Here is a 17,999-nt window from a genome sequence, read left to right on the forward strand (position 1 = left end):
CAGTGGGTAGACACTTCTCATTCAAAAACTAGTCTCTATATGTAGCAATTGATATACAACCTTATCACTTAAGCAATAAAGTGCATTTTGGATTGATTTCACTACAGCAGGGGAACCCGCGGATCAATACCACCATACTAAAAATAATTGTTAGTGTCCTTATGTTGGTAGTATTGTTAGTTTGACAAATGAAAAAAAATGTCTGTCAATTGAGTTTGAGTTTTTAACCGGCGAATTGATTCGTGTGAAGTTATTTTCTCAGATTTGGTGCAATATTACTGTAAATAAACTTTTCTGTCGTTTACGTTGAGTTGATTAAGTTCCTCCGTATCGGGCGTGATAAAGTTTGCTGTTCAGTGTTATGTTTTTTGTGAGATAGAGACTCTTTTAAATAAGCTGTGTTTCAACTTCTACAGAAGTTTAAACTCTTATTTACTTTTCTGTTTAATGGGTATGTTATCTACTTACTTGAAATATTAGATCTATTACAAATCTATTATTCATTAAAAACAACCCTATGTGATGAAAATGTAAATGTACTTTCAAAACTGGTAAATGCATGAACCAGGGCATTGACACTGGTTGGAGAGAAATTATAGGCTTTGTTTAATTAATACCTATTTCATTTTAGGCTTCTACTGATAATGGAGAGTAGAAACAACAAGAAGTGCGTTATTTGTAATAAGAGGCGAAGTCGTGGTGGATCACCCTTACTTTTGAGTAGGTTTCCTCTGGATTCTGACCGGTAAGTTTCTAATAACACTCATTTATTACAAGATAATTTTACTGATTGTGTAAACTTAAAGGCTGGGATTAATATTGTTAATCATACAGTAAATAACCATAACCAATTTTTAATTTCAGTATTTTGGTTCGTACTCTGTAAATGAATTGCATAACAATACTAAAAGAAATTAGTTGATGAATAAATTTCAGTTTGTTATTCTTTTTCTTTTCTAATAGGTATTTCTTATTTCAGTTGTCGAATGTGGGTTAAAAATGCTGGCATAGAAGACTTAGCATATGTACCTATTGAAAAGTTACACCAACTTAAGTTTGTTTGTGGTGGGCACTTCACTCCTGAATCCTTCAATGCCAAAGGAACTCGGCTGAAGAACTCAGCTATTCCAACACTGGAATTGAGTAATTCCATCTTGCCAGATGAAGTTTTGACAGAGTTTCCTCTTCATGTAAAAGACTCCAATAAAGAAAACCTCAAGACAGGTATGATGATGACTTCAATTATTTTTTTAAATTTAATTTACTATCTATCAATTTTTCTGAATTATTTAGATGTCTTAATTAATTTTCTTTGGTTTCCAAAACAAACCAACCGAATGCAATTTAACAAGGTTCTTTCTTTGTAACCACAAACATGTGTTGTATGCTTATCAATAAATAATATATAATTTTAATTATTAATTATGTCTATACTTTGTTACAGTTCTTTATGATCATTCATATTGCATTCCAAAGAAGTCAAATCCAGTTGAACGAGGTATGTTTATCTAAAATTATACTAATAATATAAAAAGGAAATATTTAATTGTTTGTTTGTATTTGATTGGCTCCGTAACTCGAAGCCAAGATAGCCTAAAGTGCGGGTTAGAACCCCACAGCTTGAATATTGTAGTAAACCCACTCGTAACACAATTTAGCTTAGAATGAGGTGTTGAGTTAGAGGGACTTTAGTAATTTGTGTAATACAAATTCTTCAAAAAAAGTACCGGACCAATTTGAAAAATTTTAGGCAATCTACATTAATTAGCCAGGTCAGCTAGTTTAATAATATTTATAAGCTAGTAATTTTTAATGTGAGCAAGACATGTACTAGATTGATTGTACCCTAAAGTTGGGTAAGAACATGACATTTTATTACCCAATTCACATTTCATTATCTGCTTTCAGTTCCCCTTACAACTACAACCAAACAACTAAATTCAACATGTTTGGGAGCTGTGGATATACCAGATTCTGGTATTTCTGCGAAAACAACTTTTGAACCGCTTCCTTCTACTTCCAATGCACCAGAACATATGACCTATAAACCCATTACTCATGGTAAGTGTACAAACTAATTGTTTACCTTCTAAAATATGCCTTCCCTCAAACTAAAGAATGCCACCCTGGATGCGTTCTGCAGTCTGCAGTCAGGTCAAAATGAACTTATATGTACAACATTCTCGGTTTCTGTACATTTTATATTAATGCGATTTGACCGTGCGGATACGAACAAAGAACGCAAAGCACACGTGACTGATTGCCTTATCACGACCACTTACAGATTGTCTTGACATACCCGCAGACCGCATCCAGAATGCAGAACATTAAAACCTCTAAATGCCTTTAATTTAATATTATGTCATTGTTATTGAAGGTGGGCCCACGCTTCATATTTTATGAGAAGAGCTATCATTATCCTACTGTCTTTGCATTTTTTTAAAACTTGATAATGATTGATTGATTTGGAAATAATATGTTTCATAAAACAACAAAATGAATTTTAAACTAATTTGCATATTTATAATATTTCAGATGATAAAAACATTTGCCATCAAGATGCACAGGCAGAAATATTAGTCCACAGTTATAAAAGACCTAAGAAAAACATTGAAATGAAAGGTAAGATAAAACATACCTAATTTAAAAAACCAAGTAAAATTGCTGATTAATTAACCAATATTCAATTCAATTTGCTTTAATGTTGTTTTTTTTACTAATGGAAATGTTTTTATTACAGACACTTCATCAACATTTACAATTAAAGAGAAGAGGCTTTGGCGACAGTTACAAAATGCAAAAAAAACAATAAGGAATATAGCGAAGTCAAGAGTGAATTTAGACAAGTTAGATTCGGAAGTGCTGACATCGTTAGTAAAGGATGTAGTGCAGAATAACAAAAAAAAGTCACAAGGAAAAAGGTGGACTTTAGCCAACAAAATATATGCTTTGGCTATATTTAAACGGTCCCCTAAAGCATACCGCTATATGCAAAAGCTGTTTACGCTACCAAGCACTAAAACGCTCCAAAGGATTTTAAAAAATATACCAATGGAGCCTGGTATAAATAAAAATATAATTGATATGTTAGAGGCAAAAGCATCAAGTATGCCAAAGGAAAATAAATATTGCTCGTTAATTTTTTAAAATTAAAGTTAAAGAAACGGATAATTTATAACGAAATTGCTGATAAAGTGGATGGCTACGTGGATTATGGAGAGGGCGAGAACATGGGACGAGAAAATAAAATTGCAGACCATGCGTTAGTGTTTATGATACAGGGTGCTAAACATAAATACAAACAATATATTGCGCACTATTTTGTGGAATGGAAGGCACAATATCAACAGCAAAACTGGCAAAAATTATATCGGACATCATCAAAAAATTAAAAGAAATCGGATTTGTGGTTCTAACAACAGTTTGCGATCAGGGATCTACAAATATAGGAGCTCTTAACATGTTAAAAAGAAACTGTGGACAAGGCATAGATAGCAACTTTTTCTCTGTAAATAATGACAAAATTTTTATAATCTATGACATCCCTCACTTGTTCAAATCATTACGAAACAATTTCTTTAAAAGTGGAAATATGTCTTTCGATGGAAAAATTGCACAATGGAGGCATTTGGTAGTTGCAGAAGAACACAACAGAATTTTTTTAAATTTTAAAAAACTGAATAGTACCATTGTAAATCCAACATTCAAAACTAAGATGAGGGTGAAGTATGCTGCGCATGCTCTGAGTAATACCGTGGCAGCTATTTTAAAAATGATGGCATGGAAAGAAGTTTCTGATTGCAATGATACAGCATTTGTGATTGAACAGTTAGATAAACTATTTGATTGTACAAATGGTCCATCATCTTTAAATGACGTAAAGAAAGGGATCCGGGAAAATGTTTCCACATCAAGTAATCACATTGAGTCTTGGACCTTTTATACTGATAAGTTAAAAACCATAAAATTTATAACAGCAGAAAACACGATACTAAAAAATGTTAAATGCGTTAAGGGATATCAAATATCTATCAAATCCTTAAACGATATTTGGGAAAAGTTAAAGAATGAAGGGTTTAAATATATGAACCTTAGACAGTTTAACCAAGACTCTCTGGAAAACTTATTTGGAATCATTAGGCAACACAGTGTAACCAATAGAAATCCCACTATCACGCACTTTACTGCAGCGCTTAAAACAAGCATGGTTACTGGGCTGAAAGTGCCTCATAGTAGAAGTGCTAATTGTGAAGCAGACAACAATAAACATATGCTGGAATATAAAGACGTTTTAAAAACTAATTTAAAAACAACAGAAATAAAAATTAATGTTCAAGATTCCACAGACACTGAATTTTATCCTGTGTTGTCTATCCCGGACCCTGAAAACTTAGAACAGCCCATTGAAAATTTGTGTAGCCTTGAAAACCAACCAGTAGTATATGTAAGCGGGTATTTAGCTGCCAAACTATTACAGAACAGTTCTTGTTTAATTTGTGAAGAGTGTTTGAGCGTGAAAACTCCTGTTGACAATGATTTGTATGCATATATATCTCTTCGCGAATGGTGGCATGATAAAAAAAGTCTCGTTTATCCAACAATTCAATTATGTACCACCGTAAATGAAGCTAAACAATTTTATCATGACCATATTGCCGACCAGATATACAGGGTGTCCCGTAATGTAACGTCAAGCCGGAACTGGGTGTTGAGGCAAGTTGTGCTGGTTATCAGAAAAATAAAAAAAAAAATCTATGTGGCATATTTTAAAAATAATAGGCATTTTAAAAAAATCAAAAAATTCTACTCCAGGTGACGGTCCTTTTACTCGTGTTGCCACAAATCTTCACTTTTTCCAAATTTTTTTTTTGTTATGTAACCCTGAATAATGCTTCTCTAAATTGTTATCAAAATTACAAAACCAGCTGCTCCAACTTGGATGAAAAAAATACATTATTCCCAAAAAAAATATCAAAATAAAAATTTTGCCTAGTTTAAACTGACTGTACTGAAAAAAAATTGTACTACGCGAGTGTGGCAAGTGACGTCATAATTTGGCGCATTTAGTAAGGATTCCAAAATGGTATAACACTTTGTAAAATCTTGCTGTAATTGTCGACAATTTTTGTTTATTGGCAATAATCCCGTTTTTAACTTTATCTACCTTGGTTAAAAATATTATTCTAATGTGCCCAAAATTCAAGTTTCTGGCTTAAGTGAGGTGGAGAAGCCATTTTAAAAGGTATGAGCGGGACGGAGAGGGCCATCTTACCAAGCAGGGATGTTATGGATATCCGTAACCGTAACCGAAACTATCGGATATCCGAAATAAAAAAATATCCATAACCGTAACCGAAACTGATTCAAAAGTTACGGATAGTTTCGGATAAAGGCCAAACTGCAAAACTCTATGAAATCTGCAGTATACACGCCACAGCTGCAATGCCGCGCTGCCGATTTCATAGTTTTGCAGTTTGCGGTTGCAGTTTGCGGTCTGCGGCCCGTCTTGGAATTGTACCTTAAATCTTAATATTTGTTACCAACTTGTCTGGCATTCGCTGGCACCATCTAATATGCCAGCCTGTTTTACCTTTATCATACATAGGTGTCGTCTTAGTTGGTACATAAAGTAGCTATGTGGGTCACGCTCACGCAGCATCTTGCTATTTGTATTATACCTACATTTTTGAAATTCTAATAATTCCGTAACCGAAATTATCCGAGACTTTCGGATAATCTGAAATGATTTCATATCCGTGACCGTAACCGAAACTGGTATAATATTATTCTAATATCCGTAACCGTATCCATAACCGAAACTTCATATCCTTATTATCCCTGTTACCAAGTACAAGTGCAGGCAGAGCAGGTAGTAAAGGCGCGCGCGCACGGGTGACTTTTGTCACAGTATGTCAACTACTTATTACTGTCATGGTGACAAAAGTTTCTGTGACTGACTGTACGGTAGTCAGTCACAGAAACTTGAATTTTGGGCACATTAGAATAATATTTTTTAACCAAGGTAGATAAAGTTAAAAACGGGACTATTTCCAAAAAACCAAAAATTGTCGACAATTACAGCAAAAATTTACCAAGTGTTATACCATTTTGGAATCCTTACTAAATGCGCCAAATTATGACGTCACTTGCCACACTCGCGCAGTACATTTTTTTTTCAGTACAGTCAGTTTAAACTAGGCAAAATTTTTATTTTGAAATTATTTTTGGGAATAATGTATTTTTTTCATCCAAGCTGAAGCAGCTGGTTTTGTAATTTTGATAACAATTTAGAGAAGCATTATTCAGGGTTACATAACAAAAAAAAAATTTGGAAAAAGTGAAGATTTGTGGCAACACGAGTAAAAGGACCGTCATTTGGAGTAGAATTTTTTGATTTTTTTTAAATGCCTATTATTTTTAAAATATGCCACATAGATTTTTTTTTATATTTTTCTGATAACCAGCACAACTTGCCTCAACACCCAGTTCCGGCTTGACGTTACATTACGGGACACCCTGTATATGGAAAATGTTGGAAAATTCATTTTCTTAATGTTGAGTACAAATTGTAATTTTAGTTGGTTTAAATGTCAACAACATAATAAAGAAATTTATGATAAGATGTTTAAAATATTAAGTTACCTTTTTCTAAGAAAAAGTTGTAAAATCATTAATGACAGCTTCATAAAAAGTGAAAACAATTTTGCTGACAAAAGTAAAAAAGCACAGCAACAAAGCATTGAAAAGTAATCTTGAGGCTGAGGTTCGATCAGCTGATAAGAAAATTAAAGATGTTTATAAATAAAAATCCTATTTTTTCTTAGAAAAAGTTGTGAAAATAAAAGTTTACAAAATTATCATTTCTGTACTTTGTTATAATATTCAATAATTCCTCATGCCTACAACTGCTATGTCATGTTCAATACTTATTGTAATATACCTATTTTATTTCGAAATAAATAATTTACGTTACAAAACTTCGTTTTACTTACACATAGTATAAAATAAAAATAGTAATCATTAAAATATTGAAGGTTCCTATACTAGATATCGATATGCAATTACAACCCTAGCAAAGTATCGATAATCGATAAGTTATTACGAACGTCACTAATACTGTCAGAAAATAAGGCATTATGTTGGTAGCTCCGCCTGTAGTTTGTGCGGTTGGTAAAGATTTGCGGGTCGTTCTCTAAAATGCATATGTGTGCGTGAGCTCAAAAAATATCTATGGAGTGCCGTCTCTTACTCTTTTATGCTCTTTGGTACGCTGGCTGACTGGCTGCGTGCGGAAAATATTTTAACGTTCCATTCCAGTCACTTCAGTGACATTTAACTGACGTTGACTTTTTAGTACAAAACCTTACAAGCAATGAGCAAATTACCCACTTGGTCTACTTTTTTGTAATATATTTTAAAAATAAATGATTAAAGGCTTTAATTTTGTACCCGATATTTAATTAATTACAAAAAACCAAGAGAGACGGTAAAATATGGAAAAGTAAATAAAAGGCAATGTCATAATGTCATTGTCATTTTTACCCCGTAGGGATGTGCATGGTGGAAGCGGTGGTGATAAACGCCGATTGTGATAAAGGTGGTGATAAAGGGGTGAACAAAACTAAGAAGAACTCATGATGAAACTCACATAATTTTACTTGGTAAAGTTCCATTCTCCACTAGACGAATGGCAAAACGAGACAATTCCTTCATTCCAATCCGGTGATTTTTTTTTGTTTGTGCTTAATTCTTCTAATTGATTAACAAGATTATGCAACTACTGAAACGCAAAATTCGAGTCTATCTAGGAGTTGATGACAACAAGACTTGTCTCGTCCTTTACAAACTTCCAGAATATACAGTGTGTCTTGTTGATAAAGTTAAAGTGCATATATGAAAATAGGTGAATTAAGTGAATAGGCCTATTTTTATGGATAAAAAAGGTCAAAAAATATCTTGAGATTTTTTTTCTTTTAATTACTTATTGTAAAGAGAACGTAATAACTTTTAAACTAAGAGGTACTATATCGTGATAAAATAAAAACAGTAATAATGCTAAATAACAGGCGATATTAAAATACCCAGAAAATGCCAACAAAAAGTAAAAAATTGTCAAATAGTAAGCAATAAATAATTTGAATTTGAAAAAAAAGTGATGTGAAGTGGTGAAAGAAAAGTGAATTTATCGAATGAACATCTCTATTGTAAGTTTTTGACATTGACGTTTGTGTGATGAATGTGTATGTGTGTCTTTGGACAAATTGGACTTTGTAACCTTTTTGAAAAGATAATTCCCGATTGAAATAACTTATATTTGGACCTTTTCACACAAAATGTTTTCTCAGTCGAGCAGGCAGTTGTTTTTATCAAGTCAGGTAATTAATTAACCATTTTGTTAATTGGGAATGCTTACAAACATTACGAATATAACCCTATGTATCCTGATTCCAGTCTGATAATAATTATTATTTTTGTTATTTCAGCTGCGCCGTCTGCAGAGCACTTTGGTTATAGCTGAACACAATAATGAGACACTTTCGGCTGTTACACAGAACACTTTGAGTGCTGCCAAGAAAATTGGTGGTGATATATCTGTTCTGGTAGCTGGTACCAAATGTGGCCCTGTAAGTAGAAATTCACTTGATATTCTAAATATTTGTTCAGTATGATTATTCTTAATCCGCTAGTATTAATTTTTATTTTTCAATTGTTTTTGAACCTTAACTTAAGGCAATAAAGTTCAAAATAATATGGTTAGTTTACCATATTCTGCTTTAAGGTTGTTTTTTTTTATACAGGCAGCAGAGAAAATTGCCAAAGCCGGTGGTGTATCCAAAGTCCTTGTGGCTGAAAATGAAGCCTTCAAGGGTTTCACAGCAGAATCTTTGACCCCTCTGATCTTGGCGACTCAGAAACAGTTCAACTACACTCACATCTTGGCCCCCGCCACTGCTTTCGGAAAGGCCCTCCTGCCAAGAGTGGCTGCCAAGCTTGATGTCTCACCAATCACTGACATCATTGGTGTTAAGGATGCCAATACATTTGTGAGAACTATTTATGCAGGTAAAATTTATTCAATGTGTATGTTAACAGGCCAATATACATCATCAGAATTTCTAGTGCCTTGTGAAAGACAAATAAGTTAGCAAAAATACACAATAAAGATTTTAAATAAATAAAAATAGCACTATTTTTCCAAACAAACTCAAGACTAGTTTTGTAAGGTTACAACTGGAAAAAGAACATTTACCATCATTAATATTTTTTTAGGTAACGCAATCCTGACATTAGAAGCCAAGGATGCTATCAAGGTGATCACAGTCCGAGGGACTGCCTTCGCCCCTGATGCGTTAGACGGTGGCTCCGCCGCTGTAGAGAAGGCCCCTGAAGGTGACTACAAGACTGACCTCACTGAGTTTGTGTCACAGGAGCTCACCAAGTCCGACAGGCCTGAACTCACAAGTGCTAAGAACATTGTGTCTGGTGGTAAGCATTCCATTACTTTACATTATAACAAAAAAAAAATCAAAATATAGAAACAATTTGCTGGTAGTTTTGATATTTTTTATTATGTTTCTGATTATGCTTGACTAAACAAGCTACTCTTACTAAAAAGAAAAGAAAGAATACTTAAATGTTTGGTGTCTAAATTAATTTAAAAACTCATTGCTGAACTAAAGTTATTAACTCAAATGACCAACATGATTTTGAAGGCATTTAGTTGCAGATGTTATGGTCTAATAAAGTGTGATGATAATAGATAACCATAAGTATTGCTTATAAGAATTCTAAGGTCATTGACATCTACTTTCATTATCACTTCTACTTTTTAAATTTCATTTGTTTTTGGCAATCAAAATCTCGTAAATCTACCACAGGTCGCGGCCTGAAGTCGGGCGACAACTTCAAGCTGTTGTACGACCTAGCCGACAAGTTGAACGCGGCCGTCGGCGCCTCCCGCGCGGCCGTCGACGCAGGTTTCGTGCCCAACGACCTCCAGATCGGGCAGACTGGAAAGATCGTGGCACCTGTAAGTAAAAGAAAGAAAGAATGTTTATTTAGTATCTAAATAAAAATAAAACATTAATATCTATAAGATTGGAAGAGCACTGATCCGTCTGCTCGTTTCCCTCCTGTCACATAAAAAAAACACTTATTGTCAGGCCTATGAGTAAAACCAGCTTTTTTCTTTTCTCAATGCACTCGGTAGACTATGAATAGCTTTGCTTGTGCTCTTCTTCTTCTTATTTTGTTTATGGCCAGGTCTGGGATATTACGACCCACCCGAAAATGACCAATGAATTCCGCCAAATTCACGTTATATCTGGTATCTATCGGAACTTGACCACTGCCCGAGTGACGTACTTTTTATCAGCTGTCAAAACGGTATTTTACAGGTTTTTTATATGGGAATACAAGCCGTGACGTCAATATTTTTTCCACTATTTATCAATTGCAAAGCAAATAAAAATCGAAATTAACAGTATTTCTTTTTGACCTGTATTTTTGGTGCAGTTTATGCGTCTATTAATAGTATTTACTGATGGACCAGCTTTGACATTCTTACAGGATCTATACATCGCCGTCGGTATCAGTGGTGCTATTCAGCATCTCGCTGGCATGAAGGACTCCAAGACCATCGTAGCCATCAACAAGGACCCTGAAGCACCTATCTTCCAGGTAAATAACTGTCATAAAATTGCGCCCCCCTGCTGCGTTCTCCCTGCTGCCGGACTTGTGGACTCCTTTCTCCTCTTGCATCTCCGTCAGCAGGGGTACGCCGTGACAACAGAGGGAGGGCCCCCGCTGAAAATCAGTTTCGAGACAAGCCCTGGCGGTCTTGTTGATGTACGCTGAGTGGGTGCCTTTTTGTCAGAGGGGCACAAGCAGTTAATTGTCCACTTGTTTATTTTTTTCTGTTTTAATCTATGTCTTGCCTGCTTGTATACCTTTCTTGCAAATAAAAAAAATTTCTTTTCTATTCTATTCTAAAATAAGTCGAAAGTTACATGTGAGCTATCACATCCTGCAATTCCTATTGGCAATAATGTATTTCCGCGATTCGAAAAATTGTCTATGTTTTACATGCTGGACTTAATGTAAAAAATAGTTATTTTATATTTTGAACCGTAATTTAGCAATAGTCACGATTGTGAGCGGATTTTACTAAAATTGCTCATACTTGCTCAGCTGTACTGTAAATATAATAGCATACAAAATGAAGAAAGAAATAGGTTACAGGTAATTAATTAAACAATTTTCAGTACCAGATACTAGACTACTAAATATTTTTGCTTTGCATTAGTTGAAATTAAAATGGATTCCCAAATCCCAGTTTGTTTCTGATAAAAACAATATGATGCAATATTTAATACCATAATGACTGCTCTTGACGTCACTAATGTTGAACACGCCCGGTTAAAGATGGATGTAAAAGACAGTCGGGATTACGTGATTTTTAGTGTCGAAAGATTATGAGCCTGATTTTGTGTTAACTGATTGATACATAAAGTGTTCGCTTCGAATTTACATGATTTGTAGGTATACCACTTAGTATTTTGAATAATCAGTTTCTTCTATTCTACATAGCTAAAATTATCACTTTTAGAAATGTTATGACAAATTTCGGTCAAATTACCTATGTATTACCATTAATAAAATTTATCATTGAATATGAAAACGTGGAATCTTCGTTAGAAACCACTTATCAACAGTCAACAAGGTTCAAGGCTGCTTATCTGCCAAGATATAGTCAGTTCAGTTGTTTTGTTTGCTAATTAACTTGCGTAAGCGTAATGAGTGAATGAATGATTGGAACGAAATGTTTGAAGTTAGAAAGTTAAAGATTTCCTATTCAATTAACTGATTCCTGAATTATTTGATTTTGGCTGGGTTGCACCATATTACTTTAACTTTGACAAACGTCAAAAATCTGTCATACTCCATACAAAAAACACCGGTTATCGTTGAACTTACGGTCAAAGTTAGGCGGTGCAACTCAGCCTAAGAAGAGTAAAAGTTAACTTTGGCAAAATAAAAACACATACTAAAATATCTTATTTTTTTATCAATTACAAAAATGTAGTTTGCTATTGCAGAGTCAGAGGTAAATGTCGATAATGTTATGTGGGTACCTACCTACATACCCCCAACTTGTGTTTTAGATAAAAGTTACGTCATGTATGTCGAAACATGACTTATTTCGCTGATATTTGGCTGACATTTTTGCGTTAAGTCCGTCCCCTTACCATCCCTTGCCTTACGCTGTTGTTAAATCACTTATCTGTTTTTTATCATTCGCATATGATTCGCTTTGCTTTGCTTTGCTTTCGAAAATCCAATGATTAGTTTATTTGACTACTGCATTATGTATTGTTGTTGTTTATTTTTACAACTTTGCGTGCTCGCGTGTTCGTGATGCACGCTAAAACGGTAGTATGATCACAATAGGCAATTACTATCGTGCTAAATTCTTTCCTTTGAAGTGCCAAAAACGCCGCCACCCGATCTATCTGAGCTGACGTCTTGTTACAGACACATTACGGTTTAATTCCGTTATCGGTTTAAATCCGTTAATTACCAGTGCAGAATTAACACTAGAAATGATTGACATTATTGATGCACATGTACTAATAGTTGTGTTGTGGAAATTTATTAAAATATAATCTCATGCAACCTTGAATTCCGCATATTGACATCGAAATTCTAACATCTACCAATTTTACATTCTAGCTTGAGTGTATTGTATATTGTCTAGGTATGGATTTGAACTTTGATCGTCAAAAGAACGTAAATATATTTGTTCGTTGTATTTTATTGTAGTCTTCTCTACATGGTAAGATCTTCACAAATAACAAATAGCGCGAATTTGTTATTTGTGCAAGATTTTTTACTCAAATATTTACAAAATTATTATTTAAATTTGCTGCACATTTATGTACCATTGAATGCTGTTGAAACATTGTTAAACAAATAAAATAAAAATAAAAACTGAGGCCTAGAATAGCCATCTTGTCTCCTTGCATTTGATTGTGGAGTAGTCTCCACAGCTTTTAGATATACACAACTTAATCGGGATTATCGTTTCGAAATGTTTCAATCATTTAAAAAGTCTTACGTTTAAATGTATTTTTTTAAACAACTATTTGTGGTTACTCGTCACGATATCTGTGCACATGTCAGCTGTGGCAGCTTTTAATTAAGGCCATGTGATTGTGTATGTCGTGTAAGCTGACCATAAATAAATAAAAATAAAAGTAAATACATATTTCCAAATTTTCATACAGGGTTAAATGGAATCCAGTAAATGACAATGAGCTATATTATTGCGCAAGATTAAAATAAAATCTAAATGGGACGAATACTTAATGCATATTATTGCATGGGAAACCCATGATTATTTGCTTACATTAGCGATATGGAAACTATGCAATATACCTACCTACTTACCGCCTAGGTAAATAGTCTAAGTACCATAATATGTAATTAGCATCATGATGTAATTAAATAAGTATCACTTACTAAGTTCGTAATTTATTTAATTTGAATGTGACGTTGCCTTTTAGATCATCTAGGAAATAAAATAAGTGTTTTTGGTTTTGAGTCTTTAATACAGAACAAAGCTCAAAATTAAATCTCGATTTATTTTCAAGCATTTGATTTTATTGATTGAGGCTTTTAATTAATTGAATTCTAATATTTAGATACAGGACTGGATTGGGTCAATTGAATCGAGTTTCAAATGTTATTTTGTTATTTCGAACTTTAATACGGGGTGGACAAAGTCGCATAGTCTCCTTTGATCTCCTCTTCTTTAACATCCCTTTCTATAAATGTTAAACCTGTTTTGAAATAAAGGTTTTCCTATTATTATTATTTTGTTCCCAGGTCTCGGACTACGGTCTTGTCGCCGACTTGTTCAAGGCAGTCCCCGAGCTCACGTCCAAGCTGTGAAGAGCACAACAATTAGTATAAATCAACAACTTTACGTAGCTATCTCATCTACTTGTTTATATTGTCTTTTGATATTATACAACTGTTGATGGAGTATTTTGGAAAGATATTAAATAAATGTATAAATAATGTTACGGAATTTTTTTATTTGGTATAACTAATTAAATTTTGTTCCCAATAAAATATGGAATGGAAAATAATGGAATGTTTACAACGAAATATCCTTTAAAATAATAAAGGTAATAAAGTAACAAATTACAACTAGGTGTTCTTAAAAAAATTAAATGTCCTAAAAACTAAAACTTTATTCAATCTCTTGTTCGTGTAAGATAAGATACGAGTCTTATTAAAAACAGTAGTATTTTATGTTATGTTTATGTGAAAAAAAATGTGTGTAGGTACTCGTACAGGCGTGATGTCGAAGCAGAAGCAAATGGAGATATCTAAAAACTTTTTAGGGCCCGTATTTCATCTAGGTATTCTAGGTTGACTTCAAAGGTGGAATAATATTAGGTCTTGACCTATGAAATAAGCGTTTTTTTCTTCAATATGAATTAGTTTAAAAATTCTTTCATATTATAGCTATGATCATCTTCCTTTTTTATTTGAAATTTAATTTCAAGGACTTTAACTTTTTCGTATAAGTTTTTTCAGACAAACAGCTCGTCCTAACTATTTTTACAGATACCAAATTAAAAAAAATCCTAATGTTTTCCCTGAATGTTGTTTCAATCTAGGTACCTACAAAATTTCATAGAATTTGAATTTGAAATCGCAAAAATGTTGATGGAATGGAAATGTATGGAAATATGAATTTTCGTCAAATTCTCCATACAGAACGCTAATTTCATATGTAAAGACCTAATAATAAACCCTCGTACCAATAATATAAAGAGGAAAGATTTGTATTGTTGTACGTTTATAAAGAATAAACTCAAAAACTATTAAAATGCTATATTAAGTAATCCTGAGTAACCTACACTGCAACTTACCGAAATTCACGCCGGCGAAACCGCGCGAAAGCTTACTTAATAATTTAATTGCATTACTTTTTACATTAATAATTGAAAAAGGCTGTAGAGAATAAATCTTTTATTTATTTATTTTAAGAGCAAGACAAACGAAAACAGTTTTGTGTTCGTGTCCACTAATTTTTGCGGTGTTCACGAGATGGCGCTAGAGGTATAAAAGATTTCCTTTTGGCTTATCCTCAGATACAAATGATAAATACCTATCAGTTAATATCATTTGATTGAGGTAGTAAGTAGGTATAATAAAAGTATATTTTGAATATTTTTTACAAGTATTTTCCAAAAAAATATTTCATACAAGTTTCATAAAAATAAAGAATAAAATTTCCCTTTTTGGTTAAAATCTCCCTTTGTAGAAATGCTTTTAAATTTTAGTATTTCACGCAGGACATTCCAAGTAAAAATAAGCGAAATTAATAAATGCGTAAACCCGCGCGGATGATTTAAGCCGCACATTTATTTATATTGAAGTTTAAGTAGTTAGGTATAAAACTAACAGGCGGTAAGCGCAGTCAATCACATTGGTAACGACAGTAAAGATGCGGTTGCCGCATTCTCGTTATCGAGCCTCCGAGGAGGGCGGGCGGTCGCAAGCCCCGCCCTACTACCACGCCCGGCGGAACCAGCGACACTGGCGCGACACGGCACTTTGCGGAACTAAAACTAAAATAACTCGACTGTTTCGGATGCGTTTTGGGAAGGTCAACGCTAATTGATCTACATTTGTAAACATTGTTGAGTGTGCAATATAAAGATTAACTGTTTTTCAGATGATTACATTTTTTGATTTCGATTAATTAAAAGTGAACCAACGAAATAGTAAAATAATAATTATACAAAAATACTTTTCTCTTACATACGATAAGCACGTAGGTATTGAGGTAATTTACCAACGCAAAAGTTGTGCTACTCAATAATTTCGTTGAAAACAACATTGTAATATTTCATATTTTTTTGAGGAAATAATTTTGAAAACAATACCTATTTATGAAGAGTTATCGACTTAGGTACCTTATTAACTGGGACTATATAAATAATTAAGTACCTATTAGACAATGTTAACATTTAATAAACTGCATTTATTGAAGAGGGAATAATGTTTAGTGCTTTCCTAACAAAGCGTCTATTTGTGACAAACAGTTATTGCATTTTTAAAAGCCAAGTATTTTTAAAAGATTGAATTGTTATTTAATAACAAGGAAAAAATCCTATCGATCTCCATTTTTATTTAGAATTGTAGAATTAGTTTTAACTGACAAGAAGCAGGCGTTTTTTGTAGTCAATCCCCAATGTTAGCAGAAACAACTTAATTTTTTGTTAGTTTTCGTTGCGGTAGTTGAATGAACTTCTAAATCGAGTAACTGGATTAATCGATGAAGCATCTGCGATGCTAATCTTATCTGTTTGTTCGCAGGTTTTACCCGTTTAGTTTTGAACGAAATTGAATCGTTAACTATTTAATTTAACATAATATTAGGTACTAACTAAGGCTGATTTGCACCACCTTTAACACTAACTTTATCGACAACCGTTGTTTTTTGTATGGATTTTGACGGACTTTCGACATTTGTCAAAGTTAAAATAAGATGGTGCAACCCAGCCTAACTATTAACTAAATTGTTATTGACTTCTTATGAATGTACTGTTAACAAGACAACTTGAACCCTGTTCCTATATTCATTTTGTGATGAAAAAGGCCACATCACTTTGTCCTAATTTCCAAAATTGTTCATGTAGGATCGATTGGGCAATTGTACTTAAGGTTATCAATTAGTGACAAAGACTTAAGTAGGTACGTACATAAGTGCTTTGAACTATTCATTTTTAAATCATCATCTTTGGTCTCGACTGCAATTGCAATGAAAATTTGGTTTATTTGCATCATTACCTACTTAGACCTTAGGCACTTAGTAAATCAGCCGCATTAAAGCTTAAGTACCTAATTGCTTTCGAAGTTGTAAGATTCTATTTAATGGCGGCAAACCTCAATACTCCTTATAATCGAGTAAATAAGTACGTACCTACCTGTTCGATAACATAAAAGTGCACCGATGAATGCTACGTGACTCGTAAACAATAATCTCTATGGTAATAGCTGAATGCGTGCAAAAAGTAATCTCTCCACTGCACTGTCCATTCTGTGAAAGCGTTGATAGCCCATTAAGTTTTTCAATTGTAATTTAATTTATATCTCGGAAAAAATAAGCGAGCGCATTGATAAACACTTTTTCAATTTCCATGGCCAACAATTGACTAACAAAGGCGTTCAACAAAACACGGGGCAGGTGTTCGAGCGTTTATATGGATTTACACGAGTTGAAATACGATGTTACGTTTTAAAATGTGATAAATCGGTTCCCTTAACTCCAGGCGAGCATCGAGGGGCGCGCTAATGTAATAGGTGGACGCAACGCGCGTGACGAGCCGGGGTAGATGCTAGATGCGCGTCATTTTTTGTTATTTATGTTCAACGGATCAGGGGCCGTTTTGGTAATTAATATAGAGAAATTGTTAAATTGAGCGCCGTTTACCCCGGGGCGGGCGGCGAACACCTTTTGGGGTCGCTATCACTGGAAAATTGGCTTTGATGTCGACAATTAATTTATGCGACTCGCGGGGACCCACACAATGTGTCAGAAAGTTGTTAAAGTTTTTTGAATCAGTTGTAACAAGTATAAACATTTTTTTAGGCGTGTAGAAAAAAATCTGTATGTAGCTAGGTTACCTAGGAGTATGAGTTGAATGATACTAGGTAATGATTTGCGCTTTATTGAAAACCTAGGTAGGACCTATATCACTTGGCACTGAAGAAGTTGAAAAACACAAAAGTTAAAAAGAATTGGTTCCCAGATCATTCTAAATAGCTATCGAACTACTTACGAATACATTACATTTAAAAAACAAGACCATTATCAAAACAGTTTCGCAAGTTACTTATGCTGTCAAGCCTCCATTTATCCCTAATGGGTCCAGAACTTTAATCTAGATGACCTATAGTCCGCGCCAACAATCGAC

General features: G+C 33.7%; 2 protein-coding genes across 2 annotated transcripts; both read left to right on the top strand.

The window, feature by feature from the left end:
- Positions 1-14: 14 nt before the first annotated feature.
- LOC135073272 (uncharacterized) lies at positions 15-6,365 on the top strand. The gene is made up of 6 exons (XM_063967389.1): positions 15-745; positions 980-1,224; positions 1,445-1,498; positions 1,909-2,061; positions 2,536-2,622; positions 2,741-6,365. Exons 1-6 carry the CDS (start codon positions 645-647, stop codon positions 3,145-3,147), a joined length of 1,047 nt encoding a protein of 348 aa, XP_063823459.1. The 5' UTR covers positions 15-644; the 3' UTR covers positions 3,148-6,365.
- Positions 6,366-8,223: 1,858 nt separating this feature from the next.
- Positions 8,224-14,087, top strand: LOC135073301 (electron transfer flavoprotein subunit alpha, mitochondrial). Its single transcript, XM_063967421.1, has 7 exons — positions 8,224-8,375; positions 8,484-8,624; positions 8,799-9,063; positions 9,271-9,486; positions 9,879-10,030; positions 10,570-10,680; positions 13,888-14,087. Exons 1-7 carry the CDS (start codon positions 8,334-8,336, stop codon positions 13,951-13,953), a joined length of 993 nt encoding a protein of 330 aa, XP_063823491.1. The 5' UTR covers positions 8,224-8,333; the 3' UTR covers positions 13,954-14,087.
- Positions 14,088-17,999: the final 3,912 nt, after the last annotated feature.

Source organism: Ostrinia nubilalis, chromosome 1, assembly GCF_963855985.1.
Source record: "Ostrinia nubilalis chromosome 1, ilOstNubi1.1, whole genome shotgun sequence".
Lineage (NCBI taxonomy): Eukaryota > Metazoa > Arthropoda > Insecta > Lepidoptera > Crambidae > Ostrinia > Ostrinia nubilalis.

Coding starts and splice junctions, on each gene's coding strand:
- LOC135073272 (XM_063967389.1), top strand. CDS start 645: ATGGAGAGTAGAAACAACAAGAAGTGCGTTATTTGTAATAAGAGGCGA. Junction 1,225..1,444: donor TAAAGAAAACCTCAAGACAG/GTATGATGATGA, acceptor ACTTTGTTACAG/TTCTTTATGATCATTCATAT. Junction 2,623..2,740: donor GAAAAACATTGAAATGAAAG/GTAAGATAAAAC, acceptor TTTTTATTACAG/ACACTTCATCAACATTTACA.
- LOC135073301 (XM_063967421.1), top strand. CDS start 8,334: ATGTTTTCTCAGTCGAGCAGGCAGTTGTTTTTATCAAGTCAG. Junction 10,031..10,569: donor CTGGAAAGATCGTGGCACCT/GTAAGTAAAAGA, acceptor ACATTCTTACAG/GATCTATACATCGCCGTCGG. Junction 10,681..13,887: donor CTGAAGCACCTATCTTCCAG/GTAAATAACTGT, acceptor TTTTGTTCCCAG/GTCTCGGACTACGGTCTTGT.